General features: G+C 41.3%; 2 protein-coding genes across 3 annotated transcripts in view; one reads left to right on the top strand and one right to left on the bottom strand.

The window, feature by feature from the left end:
* Window positions 1–7,114, bottom strand: part of LOC308104528 (low-density lipoprotein receptor-related protein 1-like) — a gene marked incomplete at both ends in the record, with an annotated part of 7,204 nt that extends 90 nt beyond the window's left edge. The window contains 7 exons of the mRNA XM_080454968.1: window positions 510–623; window positions 747–832; window positions 1,452–1,484; window positions 5,306–5,399; window positions 5,506–5,555; window positions 6,670–6,870; window positions 7,108–7,114. Coding sequence (XP_080311094.1) covers window positions 510–623; window positions 747–832; window positions 1,452–1,484; window positions 5,306–5,399; window positions 5,506–5,555; window positions 6,670–6,870; window positions 7,108–7,114 — 585 coding nt within the window. The remainder of the gene's footprint in view (window positions 1–509; window positions 624–746; window positions 833–1,451; window positions 1,485–5,305; window positions 5,400–5,505; window positions 5,556–6,669; window positions 6,871–7,107) is intronic.
* The window catches only part of galnt7 (UDP-N-acetyl-alpha-D-galactosamine: polypeptide N-acetylgalactosaminyltransferase 7), a 550,610-nt gene that overhangs the window by 174,334 nt on the left and 362,182 nt on the right, over window positions 1–14,094 (top strand). The gene's annotated exons all lie outside the window — the stretch shown is intronic.

Below are 14,094 nucleotides of genomic sequence, written 5' to 3' on the forward strand. Positions count from 1 at the left end.
ACAAGACCAGGAGTCAGATTCAAACTCACATCCTCACGGCTCACAAGGAGCGCATGGTCTGTACACTAACTGACTGAAACACCAGACACCCTGTTTTCTGCTTTTATATTTAACCCATTAAGACTTGGAACGCATCTGTGAAACAAATATTTGAGTTAAAAATGTTCGCTTTAAAAAATATACAACAAAAGATTTGCACACATTTTCACGATTTTTCAAAAATAGAAGATCTACAAGCTCATAGCGCGGCACTCGGTGCCGTGCTATGAGCTTGTATATCTGCTATTTTTGAATAGCCAAAGTATAAAATAATGGTTTAAGTGGTAATACAGATGCGTTCCCGGTTTTAATGGGTTAACACTGTACACTGATGTCACAAAGTATTTTAAATACAAGTATAAGTACTCTGAATTACATAAGTACTCTGAATTACATGTGTACTGTAAGTAGTTTGAATTCAGTTTCTCTTCCCTGTCATTCATCCTCATCGTTGTCATTGTCACACTGACCTGGACGTCACTGCCATTGATGTGCATGCGACTGATCATGGGGGGGTTCCCTTCTATCCAGTAGATCATCTGCTGCTGATAGTCAAAGTCCAGAGCCCTCGCATCCTTCAAGTCCTGTCACACCACATCAGTTGTGTTAGTCTCAGACAGGAATACATTCCAGCATGTCAAAAGCAGTGTGTGTAGAATATTGTATAGGATTACATAGGATGTGTTGTTATGTCTAATGGTTTTCACCTGTTTGAGCTCTGTGGAGCTGGAGCCGTCCAAGCTGATCTTCATCAGGTTGGAGCTGGTGGCTACGATGAGGAAGGGCTCCACCTCTGGAGAAAGTGAGACATTACATTTGAGTTGGTTTACCTTTAAAAATATAGAAACCCTTGGAAAACATTGTGTCACTTCGTGCCGCGCTGCAAGATTGTAGATCTGCTATTTTTGAACATTTTTGAAAAATCTTTAAAGTGTTTGAAAACAAAAAAAGTATAATTCAGATTTATTTTAACACAAATCTTCTCTTCTGGGGGTCCCTGACACAACACATTTTCAGATGGGGGTCCACGTCCAAATACATATCATTTTGGGGTCCCTGGCATGCAGAAGTTTGGAAACTACTGATTTAGAAGGCATTTGTAGAATGGGCCTCAGGTCTTAAAGGGTTAATACGCTCATAAATGTAACATATTGATCCATAAATAACCTTATAAATGTAAACTTATTGATCACCATGTTTAAAAAGGTTGGGATGTGTTTCCTCTCTTTGTCAAACACATCACTGACACAGTGAAGCTGCTGTATTTACTGACTCACCTTTTATTCACTTTAAATACAAATATCTACATATTTCACTGGTTACAATATGAGAGTTTTAGATTTAAGGGTCTGAGATTTAATTAAACACAGACAGACAGACAGACAGACATACAGACAGACAGACAGACAGACCTGTTGTGTTGTGTGTTGGTTCATTCTGAAGAGCTGAGGAGAAACATAATAAACTAAATGAGCTTCAGTGTAACAGCTGGTTGGTTGTTGTGGTTTATCTATTCAAATACAGGACAAGATGTCCTTTGTTTCTCCTGTTTGCTACTATTTATTTGACATTCACAGGGTATGAATGAGGAACTATCATTTATATCAGAAATAACTAAATATAAATTAATGACAATCAATAGTTAGTTGTAAACTAACAGGTTGGTTGTCATTTAGTGATTTGGTCACACAGACCTTCATCACTAACAAACTAATATAATTATCCTTCTAACTCAGTTGGCTGTGGAACACGCCTGACAAGTTGTCCAATAACATGAGAGAAGTTTTCAGGAGGTCAAGTGGCCTCAAGAAAAGGACATTTGTGCTGCAGAGCTCCCTGTGAGAGCAAAGAGTGACTATTAAAGTTAACATGTACTTTGATGTTATCCTAGAGTTCAACACTCACTGATGAAGACAATGAGCAAGATAATTATAACATAATTACATAATATATTAATGGATGTGTTTAAAGTTTCACAGCAATCGGACGCTGCGTTCATGATTTGTGCAATCTTCTGTGTGCCACTCCTGCACACTTTGGAAGCCAATGGTAGCCAATCCATCATTTGTACAGATTTACGTGAGATTTGGACAAAATATGTAGAAGTAATATCAGAGAATGTGCTTTACAAAAGTCGGCCTCCTGGTGGCGCTATAACAGGTCTCCAGGGAGAGTGAGTGCAAAGTTTCATGCTGATCGGTCCAACGGTGCCGTAGATCAGCTGCTCAAAGACACACGGATGGACAGGGGTGAAATCATAGTCTCCGGCCTTAAGCCGTCCGTCCTGGTGGAGATAATTTATGGAACCTCACTGCTTTCTCACAACATCAGCAGCACCACTGCTGCTGTGATTCACTGTTAGTGTCTCATTCACCTCCTAAACCCCCTCACAGCACCAGTATACACATTCACCCCCCCCCCCCCCACACACCCAAAAAAACAAAACAACAATAAATCAATAAAAAGGCTGCAGGTGTAATGCAGGTAATCAGTGTGTTGCCAGATTTTGCAAGGAAAACAAGCGGCTAGGTCTATGAAAACAAGCCCCAAAGAAGCAACTAATTCTACTAAATAGTATCAAGGGGTAAACAGGACCCCCCCCCCCCCCCCCCCCCCCATACCTGGCCACACCCACGGTGGGCGTGGTCAGGGATAAGGTGAATACACTCTCATAAATGGAACCAAATGGACCGTTAGGGGTCCATTTGGTTCCATGTATGTATACACTCTGAGTTACAGACCTTTTAAGGGTCCATATGGTTTCTTTGAGAACTACTGGCCTATACTAGAACATAAATAAACAAACAGAACATCTTAACATCTTATTAACCACATGACTGGTATCCTGTATTTTTAACCTCCTGATCGTTATTTATAAGCAATGGCCAACATCATAATGTATAGTGTGTATAATAGTGTGTATACTGCATGATGTGACCAATGTGAGCTTGTAGATTGGCTATTTTCAAAACATTTAGGAATAGTTTTGGATCATTTTAACAACACAAATCTTGTCCCTGCCACAAAATATGTTCAGTATAAATTATTTTGGGGTCGTTGACATGAAACCACTGTTATATTACACTCCATACTAAGCTCTGTATAAATATATCTGACCCTTGACCCCTCTGTGTACCAGGATGACCAAACCAGCTAGTTCCACCCAGTAATCAACCACAACCAATCACCACTCACACACCAGCTGGTAACCAATCAGCACCACTGAATCCCTCATACCAATGTGGGGGAGGAGTCATTCACAGGACATTCACAGGACAAAACAACATAGGTAAATACATATATGATCATATAGGGTCATAACAACACTAGCAATAATACAAAATAAATGTTAAAATAATGAATCTTTTTTTTTTTTGTAACCTTTTTTTTTCACCCGGGGCCAATTTCCTAAGTGATCCTGGGCGCTACACCAGCCCTACACCAGCGCTACACCAGTCCCTCACAGCCTAGGGAGGCCAGGGCCGAGCTCATGCTTCCTTCAATGCATGAGAGCCAACTGACCTTCTTGTCACCTGACACGGGGGAGTTTCCCTGGTAGGACGTAGCTACCCTAGGAGACACGGGGAGAACATGCAAACTCCACACAGAGTAGGCCCTTTCACCAACCCCACCTAGGGTATGGGCGCTGATGACGTGGAGGAGAAGACACGCCCCCAGCGCCCACAGCGTCCCCGGTGGGAATCGAACCCAGGACCTTCTAGCTGTGAGAAGACAGCGCTACCAACTGCGCCACCGTTCCCCTAATAATGAATCTTTTGATTATAAATCAGTAAAATCAGGCAAAAATAAGAACTAAATAACATAACCCTAACCTGACCCTAACCCTAACACCGAAATAAAGTAACCAAAAACCGAAAAGAAACAAACAAAATCCGCCAAAAAAAAGAGCCTCCCCCCAGCCTCAAGCCATATCTCCGCCCCAGGGAGCAGGGGGGGGCACTTCAACTTGAGGTCGCCCTGGGGCACCACATAGTGCTAATCCGGCCCTGTCAACAAATCAAAAGTTAAACATACAGCTTCCATGGCGTCCATGATGATGAAAATATGCTCTACATACATATCTGTAACAGTGAGAATAATCACCACCTGTCCCCATGTACAGACCACCTTCACAACACATAGACCACCTGTCCTCTGTACAGACCACCTTCACAACACATAGACCACCTGTCCTCTGTACAGACCACCTTCACAACACATAGACCACCTGTCCTCTGTACAGACCACCTTCACAACACACACACACACACACACACACACACACACACACACACACACACACACACACACACACACACACACACACACACACACACACACACACACACACACCAGAGTGTGTACTATGGTATGTTAGGACCCAGCCTAGGGGTCACCTAGGGGTCACCAGGTGTAACACAAACATATCCAGTCAACACCACTTTAAAATACACAACACACTGATTTATTATAGGATCTAGACCGCTGCCTGTTAGGTACCACTCTACTGAACCATGTAAATAGGGAGTACATGACCCACCATGTTATGAAATACACTTTATACCTGTTGTCAGAGTGTCTGTCTGTCTGTCTGTCTGTCTGTCTGTCTGTCTGTCTGTCTGTCTATCTATCTGTCTGTGTAACAACAACATGGTCACTGGACGGACCCTCAGTCCTATCTTAACAACAACATGGTGACTGGACCCTCAGTCCTATCTTAACACATCGGGTACCAAACACGGTCTGAACCGTGTTTTCACAGAGTAAGCGCTTCTGTGCCAAACACGGTCTGAACCGTGTTTTCAGTCTCTTTTGTTTTTTTCCACACAGGAGGGGCTGGAGCAGCTCTGGAATCACCCACGGTGATTCTGAGTATTAATAGATCACCGTGCCAAAAAACATGGCTTCCCATCCGCTTCTGTTCTATCTCCTTCTCTAAAACCCCTATAACTCTGTCCTATCTTAACAACAACATGGTGACTGGACCCTCAGTCCTATCTTAACAACAACATGGTGACTGGATCAAGTCCCACAGCTGTAGTGAGCAGAGGGGAGGTCACAGACAGGTCTAGTGTGAGAGTAGATGATCATAATAAACCTTTAATCCTCTGAAGTTGTCGGTTATTTTCGCGTGAAGTAACGGGTATCGTGGCCATTTAAATGTCAGTAATTGTAACAATATGATCAAACTGGAAAAAAACACACATTAGTCTCAACACTGATAATAAAGCATGAATAATGAGGTCATATTTCTGTCTCAACTCACAGCAGTCTGCAGGTTCGTCTGACCGGTCCCCACAGTCATCTACTGTGTCACATTTCCACGACAACGGAATGCACTTGTAGGTCTTACAAGCAAACTGATGGGGGAGACAGAGGATTATGTTTAGAATCAGTAATGTATCAAAAGCAGACATGAGACATAAAGTCATACAGAGTAACACAAGTGAAGGTGAGGTGAATCACCTGGCTGGCAGTGCAGATGGACATCATGAACTGCTCACACTTGTAGCCTCCTCCAGGTGAGAGCAGACACAGGTTACTGCAGCCTCCATTGTTGGTCTGACACGGGTGACCGGCCACTGCAGGGTGGAGAAAACATGCACACATGGAACAAACATGAGAACACACACCTATATGTTAGAATAAAGCAATAAGCCACACCAGGCTGTGGTTTAATGTGAGTTTAGAGCAGCTATGAGGTGTTGTTAGGAACGATGCAGAGCAGAGTGACTACAACCCTCTAACTGTTATACAATCACTGTAAACCACCGACTCGCATGGTTTATTGCTTTGATAAAACACCAAATACGGCAACATGAATATCATAGACAACCCAATTAAAACTGTATTTAACATCAATTTCAAAATAATTTCTACAAGAAAACAGTCCCTGTCTGCCTGTACACAACTAGGAGGTTGCAGTGTAAATGCTCCTCTAACCTTGCTATAGGAAAAACTAAATCACAAACAATAATTCATCCATTGAAAGTTATGATGAATATTGTAAACAAGATGTTGAAGCAGTGATACACATAGTGATACATATGTGTGGTTACAACAGAACAACATTTACCCATCCTATAACTACTAGGAGCAGTGAGCAGTCATTCTACGGCGCTCTGAGAGCTATTAGGGGTTCAGAGTCTTGCTCAGGGACACACATGGACACATTGCTGGAATGGAACCTGCTACAACTACTGTAGAGCAGGGGTCTTCAACCTTTTCAGGCCAAGGACCCCCTAGCTGAGAGAGAGATGAAGCAGGGAACCCTTCTATATTGTATTGAATTTAGTTTCAGATTAAACTTTTTTTGTTTACTTGGTACTGCTCTTTTTTCCCTCTACTCCTAAACCTCTTTGCCAAAAATAGCCGATTTAGATCTGCTATTTTTTGCTAGTTCTAAGTTCTCCTCAGAAAAGGGATGCTAGGGTTCAAGTGGTTAAGGTAAAAAAAAAAAATCATATCATACAAAGATTTGGCGGACCCCCTGTAGTAACTCTGAGGACCCCCTGTTGAAGACCCCTGCTGTAGAGCCTCTGGCTGCCCAGCCGGGCTCTCTAACCACTCAGCTATGGCCCCCAGTGAGAGTGAATAGTGAGAGTGTTGTATACAGTAGGTGGTACAGACCCTCAGGTTGTCTAGAGGGGTGATACATGTGGAGGTCAGATGGATTATACAGGATGCTGATGAGACTGGGCTTATTGGTTCCCTGAGTCTTGTTGGCTCTGTAGATGGAGTCGGTCACCCTGTAGGTCTCCCTGTCTATCCAGTAGATGTGATCCTCAAACAGAGTAATAGAGTAGATGTTCTGGATGTCCTGACTCACAACTACAGACACACAAAACCAAAAGAGTCACAATATTATAAAATACATGAACAAAGTATTATAAAGAATATTATAACAAGAGTTAAAATGCATCAATAAAGTTTACAAAAGTAAATAATATTCTCACTGTTTTCCTTGTTTTTTTCTTCATGTAAAAATGAACATAATCCATTCTTATACACAATAACACTCTGGAGTGTTAATTTAACCACATGAACCCTAGTGATCCTATTCTGGGCCAGACATACACCGGAAATAGCAGATCTACAAGCTCACAACGTGTCACTCTGCAACATGTTATGAGCTTGCAGATCGGCTATTTTCTGCAAAGATATTTAATGTAATCCTTTTATGCAATAAAGAAGATTAAAGGAGGGGCCTAGAATAGACCCCTGGGGAACTCCAGTAAGTAAATAATCTAGTGTGTGTGTGTGTGCGTGTGCGTGTGCGTGTGCGTGTGCGCGTGTGTGTGTGTGTGTGTGTGTGTGTTACCTGTGTGTCTGTTGGTTCCATCCAGGTTGGCAAACTCAATGTGTTTCTCCTTGTTGTCGCTCCAGTAGATGTGATCGTTGATGTAGTCTAACGTCAGGCCGTAGGGCTGGTAGATCTTATCCTTCACGATGATGCTCCTGTTGGTGCCGTCCATCCCCATCCTCTCTATGTGGGGGTTGTTGTTACCTACGTCTGACCAGTACAAGTACCTGTCAGGGAGACACCGAGTCAGGGTCACTGTTTGACATCTTTACTGACAATGTAACATATTGTTGTTGTCGGGCAGAAACCTTGTATCTCCATATTTAAAAACTTTTGTTTTGTTTTGTAAATTAATGCCTACATTGTCCACAATACCACAGTGTCACCAAAGTAGCAGAAAAAGCTGATGTACAAGCTCACAATGCGTCACGATGTCACACACTGTGAGCCTGTAGATCTTTTTATATAATTGCTGTTTTTTATTGAAAGTGAAAGTGGTTTTGTGTGTCTTTGGGTTTTATATATATTTAACCAATGAAAAGTATTAACAAAGAGCTTGAGACTAAATAATAACTACATTGGAACACAGATTATTTTTCCCATTTCCTGAAAAGTAACAGTTTTGGACAGTTTTCCACCCGACATCAACGATATGTAAAAATACATATTGTTCCACCACTATCAATGTGTGTGTGTGTGTGTGTGTGTGTGTGTGTGTGTGTGTGCGTGCGTGCGTGCGTGTGCGTGTGTGTGTGTGTGTGTGTGTGTGGAGGGGGCGGGGGGATGTGTCTTCCACGTGGGGGAGGGGAGGGATACATAAGGAATAAATAACAATAACAACATTCAACACATTATTCACAATAATTCAGACATACTGTACTTTGTATGATTTTGTTTTAGAATACTTGGGCGTCATGTGTTCGTATTTTGCCTCATAGGAGCTCCAGAAAGCAGAGCCAATCACAAGGAAGTATTATACATTATATTTAGTGCACTTTTCAGTGAGTGACAACTTACATGATACTATTTAAATGTTCCTCATGAGGTAAACTCTACCCTTCTTATTCTACTACAAAAACATCTATTAAGTGACTTTTTAACACTTTACAAGATGTACAGAATATGATGCAATGTCATCAGTTTAATGTTTAGATGTAATTTAGTCTTCTTGTATCCGTGGTGTTTCACAGAATGGTTGATACATTCAGTCAGTGTGAGGTTCATGATGTCACCACAGTGTGAGGTTCATGATGTCACCACAGTGTGAGGTTCATGATGTCACCACAGTGTGAGGTTCATGATGTCACCACAGTGTGAGGTTCATGATGTCACCACAGTGTGAGGTTCATGATGTCACCACAGTGTGAGGTTCATGATGTCATCACAGTGTGATGTTCATGATGTCACCACAGTGTGAGGTTCATGATGTCACCACAGTGTGAGGTTCATTATGTCACCACAGTGTGAGGTTCATGATGTCACCACAGTGTGAGGTTCATGATGTCACCACAGTGTGAGGTTCATGATGTCACCACAGTGTGAGGTTCATGATGTCACCACAGTGTGAGGTTCATGATGTCACCACAGTGTGAGGTTCATGATGTCACCACAGTGTGAGGTTCATGATGTCACCACCGTGTGAGGTTCATGATATAATATAATATAATAAACTTTATTTATATAGCACTTTTCAAAAACAGGTTTACAAAGTGCTTAACAATACAAATACAATACAGACACAGGGAATATAAAGGCAATTCAATGATGGAAAATGTAAAAACAAAGGAACCATACAAAAATAATAAGACCAAAAATAAGAGCGAAAGCAGAGAAATAGCTGACTATTCCTTCTAGCTAAAGGCCATTCTAAAGTAATGAGTTTTTAAAAGGTTTTTAAAAGTGGACACTGAAGTGGCCTGTCTAATTTGCAGGGGGAGTTGGTTCCACAGAAATGGAGCCCTAGCAGCGAATGCCCTGTCACCTTCCGTCACAAGGTTTGTCTGGGGGGGACAAGTAAAAGTTTGTGTGCTGATCTAAGATTGCAGGTGGGTTTGTGGGGAGACAGGAGGTCAAAAATATAAATAGGAGCAAGTCCGTTCAGTGCTTTAAAAACAAACTGACATTTTAAAATCAATTCTGAACGCCACTGGTAGCCAGTGCAGTGAAGCAAGAACAGGGGTGATGTGGTCATATCTCCTGGTTCTTGTAAGAACTCTAGCTGCTGTGTTCTGAATTAGTTGAAGGCGATTGATTGACTTTTTGGGGAGTCCAGAAAAAAGTGAATTACAGTAGTCCAAGTGGTTAGTGACAAAGGCATGAATAATGGTTTGTGCATCGCTAAATGAGATAAAAGATCTGATTTTTGAAATATTCCTAATTTGGAAAATGGCTGTTTTTGCAATGTTGGAAAAATGCTTTGTGAAGTTGAGGTCTGGGTCAAATAGGACTCCCAGGTTCCTTGCTTCATGGGTGCACTGTAACACCTGTGTGTGTAGTAACTGCGTTACCATGTCTCTACGGGTTTTTGGTCCAAACACAATGATTTCTGTTTTGTCATTGTTTAGCATAAGATAATTATTTGACATCCAGGATTTTATGGCAGAAAGACAGGCAATCAAAGGGGAGACAAGAGAAACCGGAGAAACTGTGGTAGGGTCTGATGGGTCTAAGGAAAAATAAATGTGTGTGTCGTCAGCATAAAAATGGAAGGAGACGTTAAAATTGCGAATGACTAGGCCTAAAGGAAGAAGATAAATACAAAATAATAACGGACCAAGGATTGACCCTTGGGGGACGCCACAAGTGACATCTGCATGGCTAGAGGACGCATCGCCAACTGAGACCGTGAAGGTTCTGTCGCTCAGGTAGGACCTAAACCAGTCCAGTGCAGACCCAGTCACACCCACCCAGTTTTCTAGTCTGTCCAGTAAAATATTGTGGTCTATCGTGTCGAAAGCAGCGGAAAGGTCAAGTAACATCAACACAGTACAGCAGCCAGCATCTGTGTTCATCCTGATGTCATTTAAAACTTTCAGAAGTGCAGTCTCTGTACTATGGTGTGTTCTAAAACCAGACTGAAACATTTCAGAGTGAGTTGTCGTTTAAAAAAGTTAAAAGTTGAGAATAAACCACTTTCTCTAGTGCTTTGGAGAGAAAGGGTAATTTCGAAATTGGTCTGAAATTGTTAAAATTGGAGATGTCAAGGTTTGATTTTTTCAACAGGGGTTTTACTACAGCTGACTTGAAGATAGAAGGAATAACACCGGAGGATAGTGATGTATTGAATATTGCTAAAATGTCTGGAGATCAAAAGAGCGAAACCTCTTTTAAAAATGTGGTGGGTAGAGCGTCTGCAGGGGTGGAAGAGGGTTTCATGCTATTAATAATGTTCAAAAGGTCAGGCTGGGAAACTAAATCGAAGGAATTTAAGCATTGGGATACCTCCCTGTGTGGTAGAATGCACAAAGAAGGTCCAATTTGGGTTCTAATGTTTGAGACCTTGTCTAAGAAGAAGGCCTGAAAGGCTTCACATCTCTCAGTGGATATAATTTCACTGGAGTCGGAGGGACGACGTGTAAGAGAATTAATGGTGCTAAAGAGAAGTTTGGGGTTATGGGGGTTCGAAGCAATTAGATGGGAGAAATATGCATGAATTTAGCAGTCAGCTCGTCCACAGAACATGCTGAATCCAGCGGATCAAGCTGCTGAGAGGCCTGATAAATGTTGCAGAAGTTCTCCATGGTCTGTGGAGTAATAGGTCTGAAATAACGGGGGGCTCTAGGGGTGGAGACCGCGGAAACTGAGGGAATCTTAAAAAGGATAGCAGCATGGTCGGAGACAAGCATGTCAATGGTCTGGAGATTTACTGGATTAAAACCGTATGTCACCACAGTGTGAGGTTCATGATGTCACCACAGTGCTCTTACCCGTAGCGTACATCCACAGCCATGGCCCATGGCACCTCCAGGCCGGTGTTGACCAGGACTGTTCTGTACGACCCGTTTAGTTTGGACACCTCTATGGTGTCCCTGTCACTGTCACACCAGTACAGGTTTCCTGCCACCCAATCAACAGCCAGACTGGATGGAGAGCTGATCAACGTGTTGTGAAGGACCTGTCAATCAACCATACATGTACTCTGAATATACTCACCATTTTATTGTTTTATCATTTTTATGCAGTTACTACAATACTTTTTTGATAGGGTAGTGTAGAGTATTTTTCACAAATGTATTTTGTTTCAAAAATGTTCTATTTTGAATGTTTATTTTTGAAAATATCTGATCTACAAGCTCACAACACAATTTTTTACAATTTTTCAAGAGTCTGTGTCTATTTCAGGGTCCTTGTCATGTAACAGTTTGTGAAGCCCTGGTGTAGAGAGACAGGAAAACAAGGACAGAAAGAGGAGAAACATGTGAGACAAGACCAGGAGTCAGATTCAAACTCACATCCTCACGGCTCACAAGGAGCACATGGTCTGTACACTAACTGACTGAAACACCAGACACCCTGTTTTCTGCTTTTATATTTAACCAATTAAGACTTGGAACGCATCTGTGTCATTTCATATTTCTTTGGCTTTTCAAAAATAGCAGATATACAACCTCATAGCACGGCACTCGGTGCCGCGCTACGAGCTTGTATATCTAGTATTTTTGAAAAATGTTGAAAATGTGTGCAAATCTTTGAATATATATATTTTTTAAGCGAACATCGTTAACTCAAATCTTTGCTTCTGGGGGATCCTACAAATGTCTTCTAAATCCTAACAGTTTTCTGAAAAACTTATGCAAACTAACCCTAACCCTAATATATCAGTGGTGCTCAAACCTTTTCATGTCAAGAACCCCCAAACAAATATGTTGTTCCAGCAGATATACAAGCTCATAGCGCGGCACTCGGTGCCGCGCTATGAGCTTGTATATCTGCTATTTTTGAATAGCCAAAGTATAAAATAATGGTTTAAGTGGTAATACAGATGCGTTGCCGGTTTTAATGGGTTAACACTGTACACTGATGTCACAAAGTATTTTAAATACAAGTATAAGTACTCTGAATTACATGTGTACTGTAAGTAGTTTGAATTCAGTTTCTCTTCCCTGTCATTCATCCTCATCGTTGTCATTGTCACACTGACCTGGACGTCACCGCCATTGATGTGCATGCGACTGATCATGGGGGGGTTCCTTTCTGTCCAGTAGATCATCTGCTGCTGATAGTCAAAGTCCAGAGCCCTCGCACCCTTCAAGTCCTGTCACACCACATCAGTTGTGTTAGTCTCAGACAGGAATACATTCCAGCATGTCAAAAGCAGTGTGTGTAGAATATTGTATAGGATTACATAGGATGTGTTGTTATGTCTAATGGTTTTCACCTGTTTGAGCTCTGTGGAGCTGGAGCCGTCCAAGCTGATCTTCATCAGGTTGGACAAGGTGGATACGATGAGGAAGGGCTCCACCTCTGGAGAAAATGAGACATTACATTTGAGTTGGTTTACCTTTAAAAATATAGAAACACTTGGAAAACCTCCGTTTCATTTTACATTTTAGCGTTGGCTATTCTAAAATATCAGATCTACAAGCCACAACGTGTCACTTCATGCCGCGCCGCAAGATTGTAGATCTGCTATTTTTGAACATTTTTGAAAAATTGTTTAAAAATAAAAAGTATAATTCAGATTTATTTTAACACAAATCTTCTCTTCTGGGGGTCCCTGACACGACACATTTTCAGATGGGGGTCCGCGTCCAAATACATATCATTTTGGGGGTCCCTGGCATGCAGAAGTTTGGAAACTACTGATTTAGAAGGCATTTGTAGAATGGGCCTCAGGTCTTAAAGGGTTAATACGCTCATAAATGTAACATATTGATCCATAAATAACCTTATAAATGTAAACTTATTCATCACCATGTTTAAAAAGGTTGGGATGTGTTTCCTCTCTTTGTCAAACACATCACTGACACAGTGAAGCTGTATTTACTGACTCACCTTTTATTCACTTTAAATACAAATATCTACACATTTCACTGGTTACAATATGAGAGTTTTAGATTAATGTTTTTAAGGGGCTGAGATTTAATTAAACACAGACAGACAGACAGACAGACAGACAGACAGACAGTCTTACCTGTTGTGCTGTGTGTTGGTTCATTCTGAAGAGCTGAGGAGAAACATAAAAAACTAAATGAGCTTCAGTGTAACAGCTGGTTGGTTGTTGTGGTTTATCTGTTGAAATACAGGACAAGATGTCCTTTGTTTCTCCTGTTTGCTGCTATTTATTTGACATTCACAGGGTATGAATGAGGAACTATCATTTATATCAGAAATAACTAAATAAAAATCAATGACAATCAATAGTTAGTAGTAAACTAACAGGTTGGTTGTCATTTAGTGATTTGGTCACACAGACCTTCATCACTAACAAACTAATATAATTATCCTTCTAACTCAGTTGGCTGTGGAACACGCCTGACAAGTTGTCCAATAACATGAGAGAAGTTTTCAGGAGGTCAAGTGGCCTCAAGAAAAGGACATTTGTGCTGCAGAGCTCCCTGTGAGAGCTAAGAGTGACTAAGTTAACATGTACTTTGATGTCATCCTAGAGTTCAACACTCACTGATGAAGACAATGAGCAAGATAATTATTACATACATACATAATATAACATGTGTGGATGTGTTTAAAGTTTCACAGCAATCAGACACTGAGTTCATGATTTGTGACATTTTGTGCAATCTTCTGTGTGC

This window comes from Gymnoscopelus braueri (genome assembly GCF_963280865.1).
Source record: "Gymnoscopelus braueri genome assembly, chromosome: 2".
NCBI lineage: Eukaryota > Metazoa > Chordata > Actinopteri > Myctophiformes > Myctophidae > Gymnoscopelus > Gymnoscopelus braueri.